The following is a 6,850-nucleotide window of genomic DNA, read 5'->3' on the forward strand; positions in this document are numbered from 1 at the left end:
GGGACACCATGTTAGGGGCTCAGTAGTTAGCAGTGCTGCCTCACAGCACCAGGGACCCAGGTTCAATCCCACCCTCAGGCGACTGTCTGTGTGGAGCTTGCACATTCTCCCTGTGTCTGCATGTGTTTCCTCCGGGTGCTCTGGTCTCCTCCCACAGTCCAAAGATGTGCAGGCTACGTGGATTGGACAAGCTAAATTGCCTGTAGTGTTCAGGGATGTGTAGATCAGGTGGGTTTGGAGAATGAGTCTGGGTGGGGTGCTCTGAGGGTCAGTGTGGACCTGTTGGGCCAAAGGGCCTATCCCCACACTGTAGGGATTCAATAAACTATGTTGCATTTGTACAGGGCATTGGTGAGGCTACTTTGGCCTACTGTGCCCTGCTATCAAAAGGATGTTATTAAATTGGACAGGATTCAGAAAAGATTCATAAGGACGATACCGGGAATGGAGGGTTTGAGTTATAAGGAGAAGCTGGATAGGCTGGGACTTTTTTCACAGGATCATAGCAATTTAGAGATTTATAAAATCATATGGAGCATAGATATGGTGAGTAGGGTGGGGGAGTTCAAAACTCGAGGACATATTTTTAAGGTGAGAGCAGAAAGGTTTAAAAGGGGCCTGAAGGGCTATTACTTCACACTGAGGGTGGTTTGTGTTTGGATTGAACTGTCAGAGGAAGTGGTAGATGCAAGTGCAGTTACAACATTTAAAAGACATGTACATGAATAGGAAAGGTTTAGAGGGATGTAGCCGCACATAGGCAGTGGGGACTATAGTTTAGTTTGGGGAACTTGGTCATCATGGAAGGTTCTGTTTCTGTGCTGTATGATTCTTTGACCGAGGTTTAAGGTAAAAGGGGGTAAGTTTAAAAGAGATGTGAGAGGGTAGTTTTTGACACGGAGAGTGATAAGTGCCTGGAATGCATTACCAAAAAGGGGTGGTAGAAGCAGATACAATAGCAAGATTAGGAGTGACGTGCCGGCTCAGTGATCAGCACCATTTCTTCATTGTGGCAGGGAAGAGGGTTCAGTTCCATCAGGCACCTGTCTGTGGGGAGTTTGCATATTCTCCATGTTTTCTCCCCACAGTCCAAAGCTGTGCAGTCTAGGTGGATCATCCATGGGATATGGGGACTGGGTGGAATGAACTTCAGAGGGTTGGTGTAGACTGAATGGCCTGCTTCCACATCGCTTGGGAACCCTGCAGCCCAATGGTATCAATGTGGACTTCACAAGCTTCAAAATCTTCCCTCCCCCAACCGCATCCCAAAACCAGCCCAGCTTGTCCCCGCCTCCCTAACCTGTCCTTCCTCCCACCTATCCCCTCCTCCCACCTCAAGCCCCACCCCCATCTCCTACCTACTAACCTCATCCTGCCCCCTTGATCTGTCCGTCCTCCCTGGACTGACCTATCCCCTCCCTAACTCCCCAACTACACTCACCTTTACTGGCTCCAACCCCGCCTCTTTGACCTGTCTGTCGCCTCTCCACCTATCCTCTCCTTTATCCATCTTCTATCCGCCTCCCCCCCCTCCCTATTTATTTCAGAATCCCCTTCCCCTCCCCCATTTCTGAAGAAGGGTCTAGGCCCGAAACGTCAGCCTTCCTGCTCCTCTGATGCTGCTTGGCCTGCTGCGTTCATCCAGCTCTACGCCTTGTTATCTCAGATTCTCCAGCATCTGCAGTTCCTGCTATCTCTCTCCACACTGTAGGGACTCTGTTTAAGAGGCACCTTGACAGATATAGAGGGATATGGGCCACCTAGAGACAAAGGGCTTTTAAGAACATGAAAGGTGCGCTGAGTATCCGGGGGCGGGGCGGGGGGTTTGGTGAAGTAGAATTTAAGTGAACAGGAAGGAAATCCTGGTCATGAAATTTAGTTGTATGCGTGTTGGCAAAATAGCGCCACCTGCCAGATAGCTACAACTTTATTGTAAGCCAGGGGAGAGCGCGAACGCAGTCCCCCACTCCCACAAATTTTGCAGTTGAGTATCCCGCATTTGGGGACATCGCAGGCGTCAGCACACCCAGAGTGCAACGGGATAGCCTCATTCTGGGAGAACCACCTCTTTTTTAAATTGTAAAAATATACTTTATTCATAAAAATCATCTTAATGTACATACAGATGGACAGAAGCAGTTCTGCATATCAAGACAAACAAACCTTGAATCTGACATTCCTTTCAGTTACAAAAGCCAAAGGCATTTCTTACTCATACAGGATACCATTTACATAACATTTGAGGCATCAAAAGGGTCTAAGAACTGAACAGAAAAGACCTCAGACGGTGGTCTTTCCCCACAGCACCTTGGCTGCAGCTGCCCCAAGCGTTAGAGCGTCCCTCAGCACGTAGTCCTGGACCTTGGAATGTGCCAGTCTGCAACACTCGGTCGGGGTCAACTCCTTGCACTGGAAAACCAACAGGTTTCGGGCAGACCAGAGAGCGTCTTTCACCGAGCTGATGGTCCTCCAGGGGCAGTTGTTGTTGGTCTCGGTGTGCATCCTAGGGGAACGGGCCGTAGAGCACAGAGTCCCATGTCACGGAGTTGCTCAGGAGGACCCTTGATGAAAACCACTGCATCTCTCTCCAGATTTCCTTCACAAAGGCACATTCCAGAAGATGTGTGACTTTCATATTAACTCACACTCAAACTCACCGATTTTGACAGCACCTTCTAAACCCATGCCCTTTATCTTCTAGAAAGACAAGGGCGGCAGAGACATGGGAACACCAATGCTGGCAAGTTCCCCTCCAAGCCACTCACCATCCTGACTTAGAAATATATCGCCGTTCATAAAGTGTCAAAACTTCTCTCCCAAGAGGCACCTCCTGCACTTACATGGTCTGCAGCGGTTTCAGAAGGCAGCTCACCACTGTCTTTCCAAATACAATGAAGGAAATAGTAATAAATGTTGGCCCGGTCAGGGATGGCCACATCATATGAAAGAAACCACATACTCTCAATCTACCCGGACCTCAAGAGAAAAACTGTCCCATCAGCTCGTAAGAAGTAAGTTTGTCAGCCTATCTCTGGTGTCGTGGATCACCGGAAGCTACTGCCAGCCAATCAGTGGCCAGCAGATCCTGGGTCTAAGGACTGCAGTCATGGCCTAATGCTCAGGGGTTCCATTGATAAGAAAGTGGGTGTTTTATTTGTTTTTGTTGCAAGTTTGGGTTAGGGACCAAGTAATGGTGATGGCTTTCCAATCCAGCAGGCAGGATTCCCTGCTTTAATCTTTCTCCATCAGTATTTGGGAAAGGGGACAGGAAGTTGGGAGTCTCCATTCTGCCAAGGCAGATATCAACAGTGAAATTTGATATTGCCTCCACGGTTCCAGTTCAGCCTTTCGCTGAGGGACAGGTTGCTTGAAGAGCTCAGAACCAGAATCAAGTTCCTTGTCTACAAGGTGATACTGTCAAACGTCCTTCCGTGTGCATTGGAGACATGGACAATGCAGCAAATGTCTCTAATCCCTAGAGAAATATCACCAACGATTCCTTGGCAAAATGCTGCAAATCCTCAAGCAGGGCAGGCGCTCCAGCATCAGTGTCCTCCCCTCTAACCGACACCCCAGCATTAAGGCAAGCGATTAGCAGCACTGGGCAGGCCACATTATCAATTTGCCTGACATGAGACTTCCAAAATAAGCTATCTACTCCAGGCCCTGTCATGGCGCTCTGTAAATCCTGACCCTACAGAGCAGCATGCCCTCAGCACCATCCCCACTCACTCCCGAGTACTGTGGCACACTCCAGCTGACCGTAGAACAGAGAAACCTAGGGGTTCAGGTACATAATTCTTTGAAGTTTGCATCACAGGCTGGTTAAGAAGGCATTTAGCATGCTTGCCTTCATTGCTCAGGCCTTTGAGTAGAGGAGTTGGGACGTCATGTTGAGGTTGTACAGAACGTTGGTGAGGCCTCTTCTGGAGTACTCTGTCTAGTTCTGGTCACCCCCGTATAGGAAGAATACTATTCAACTGGAAAGGGTTCAGAAAATATTTACCATGATGTCGATGGGAATGGAGGGTTTGAGTTATGGGGAGAGGCAGGATTGGCTGGACTTCTTTCACTTGGGCGTAGGACATTGAGCAGTAACCTTATAGAGGTTTATAAAATCATGAGGGGTATAGATAGGGTGAATAACAGGTATCTTTGCCCTAGGGTGGTGAATTTCAAGACTAGGGGGCATAAGGTGAGAGGAGAAAGATTTAAAAAAGACATGAGGGGCAATTTTTTTTTTTACACAGAGGGTGGTTTACATGTGGAATGAACTTCCAGAGGAAGTGGTGGATGCAGGTACAGTTACAACGTTTAAAAGATATTTGGATAAGTACACGATTAAGAAATGTTTGGAGGGATATGGGCCAGGCACAGGCAGGTGGGACTAGTTTAGTTTGGGATTGTGGGCGGCATGGACTGGTTGGACCGAAGGGTCTGTAAGAATCTATGACTAAGCATTCAGGGACATGGAAAGGTAAGGTGAAGTTGTGCTTCTGCAGGTACTGTGGGCAATGATTGAAACTGATGGTGGCAATTTACCCTCTGAGGTGTTTGGTGCTCAGATACAGCATGGGATCTTCCTTGTCCTTCACCAGATTCCATAACTAACTTCCACCACTGAGCAGAGAGAGAGAGAGCGCGAGAGAGGAAACCTTGTAAGAACATCCAAGATCACTTTGCCGTCACAGTTAGACAGGAGTCAGCAGCCCTCCATTGTCACTGTGGGGGTATCCTGGAATTCCTGATGTTGGTGATGGAGTGGCATCACCACAAATTCACCAGGTATTAAAGCAGAGACCAGCCAGCACCTTCTCAGGATTGCTATAGGGTAAGTGCGAGAACGGGGACTTTGTCAGAAACAACCACGTCCTAGGCTCCTGAAAGGAAACTAACTTTCACTCCTCACACGCATTAGGCAACGACCATCTCTAACAAGAGAGAAACCAACCATCGCTCCTTGGCATTTGATGGCATAACCAATGTTGAGTTGGAGCCTGGAGATTACCACTGACCCAGAATCTGAACTGGACGAGTCATGTCCATTCTGTGATAAGGCAATCACTTCCCCACTTCCCAAAGCCTCGGGAATGTGATGGAATGCTCCCCGCTTGCCTGGATGGGTCCAGCTGCAATAACACACAAGAACATTGACACCAATCCAGGACGAAGCAGCCCGTTCGATGCCCCTCCTCCCCCCCACCAAATCGATATTCACTCCCTCTTACGCCGGACCGTTAATAGCAGCAGCTTGTACCCTCAACAAGATGCATGACCACGTCTCAACAAGGTCCCTCTGCCAGCGACCTTCTGCATCCTTGACCTCCTATTGCTTAAGGTGAAAAGGTACGTTCTGCACCAAGCCCACACACCGTCCTGACTTTGCAACTGCATCATTGTCGCTGGGTCGAGATCCTGGAAGCCCTTTCTCAACCCGTAGGGCTGCAGCGATTCAAGAAAGCAGCCCCCCCCCCCCCCCCCACCCCCCTTGCCCTCTCAAGGGCAGCTGCAATAAATTGAATCAGAGATAGTAGGAACTGCAGATGCTGGAGAATCCGAGACAACAAGGTGCAGGGCTGGATGAACACAGCAGGCCAAGCAGCATCATAGGTTCCAGCCCTGCACCTTGTTGTCTCAGCTGCAATAAATGCTGGGCCCAGCCACGAAATGAAGGAATCAAACCCTTGCTGCAGTCGTCACAGGACGGGCCGTGAAACACGTTTCCGTAAAGCCGATAACACAACGGAACTAAAGCAAGGCAGTGCACTCTCCTCAAGGGTCCACTGAGCTGGAGTTTAGGGACCGGCGAGGTGATGTCAGAGAGTGGGGGTTAACCCCGCAGATTTTCATTGGCGCCGAATTCCTCCCCCCGTCGTTCAAACAGGGGCAGAAGTAGGGGTAGACTTTCTCGGTGAAAGTTTCGGTGAAAGTGTGGAGGTGGGTCATGCTGTCCGCACTGTAAAAGGAGACTTGCCCCCCCCTCGTAGTCCAGGTACACCCCGATCCTCCCGGGCTTGGGAGCGATGCTCAGGCTGGTGGGCGGCGAGGTGAACGCCGCGTATCCGTCCCCGCCCCGGAGGCTCAGTCTCCAGCAGCCGTCCTCGGGCATCCGTCTGATCCTCCCCTTCCTGTCGCAGGACTCTTTAGCCACACCCAGGTCCCACTCTGTCTTGTCTGCCACCTGCACCTCCCAGTAGTGCCTCCCCGATGTGAATCCCTCCGACCCCAGCACACAGGCGCACCGGTCGAACCTCTGCGGCAGGTCCAGAACGTCTCGCCGCCGGTCCCCCGCCCTCACACCGGTCAGGTCCTCGGTCAGGACGAGCCAGGGGTTGGCGGTTTTCGGGTCCAGGGTCAGAGCGGCTGGCACTGAGCGAGGGAGAGAGATAAAAAAATAAACAAACAAACAAACAAGCAACAACGTGGGAAGGGAGCGCAGCGATTGAATAAGTTTAACCAAGCACCAACACGTCGTGAAACCGGCTTCCTTCCGTATGCACAGCCCTTCGAAACAATTCCAGAGTTTGTGTGGCATGGGTTCGGCTGGCAATTAAGGTTTGCCGTTATCTGCTCGCCCATGATTGCCCTAGGTCTGAGTGCAATTAAGGGTCAATGATAGTGCTGTGGTCTGGGGTCATAAGGCAGTCAGGCCAGGTAACAGCACACCAGAGATGGTAGGAACTGCAGATGCTGGAAAATCTGAGATAACAAGGTGCAGGGCTGGATGAACACAGCAGGCCAAGCAGCATCATAGGAGCAGAGAGGCTGACGGTTCGGGCCTAGACCCTTCTTCAGAAATGGGGGAGGGGGAGGGGGTTCTGAAATAAATAGGGAGAGAGGGGGAGGCGGA

The 6,850-nt window shown here is 50.5% G+C and overlaps 1 protein-coding gene and 1 pseudogene across 1 annotated transcript; both read right to left on the reverse strand.

Annotated features, from left to right (window-relative positions):
• Positions 1 to 1,938: 1,938 nt before the first annotated feature.
• LOC125487060 lies at positions 1,939 to 2,076 on the reverse strand (annotated as a pseudogene).
• A 3,583-nt stretch (positions 2,077 to 5,659) lies between these two features.
• LOC125486943 (zinc-binding protein A33-like) lies at positions 5,660 to 6,579 on the reverse strand. The gene is given in 3 exon segments (XM_048616514.1): positions 5,660 to 5,979; positions 5,981 to 6,369; positions 6,465 to 6,579. Coding segments are annotated over 3 exon segments (711 nt in total). The 3' UTR covers positions 5,660 to 5,772.
• Between the last annotated feature and the right edge of the window lie 271 nt (positions 6,580 to 6,850).

Source organism: Rhincodon typus, chromosome 35, assembly GCF_021869965.1.
Source record: "Rhincodon typus isolate 14 chromosome 35, sRhiTyp1.1, whole genome shotgun sequence".
Classification (NCBI taxonomy): domain Eukaryota; kingdom Metazoa; phylum Chordata; class Chondrichthyes; order Orectolobiformes; family Rhincodontidae; genus Rhincodon; species Rhincodon typus.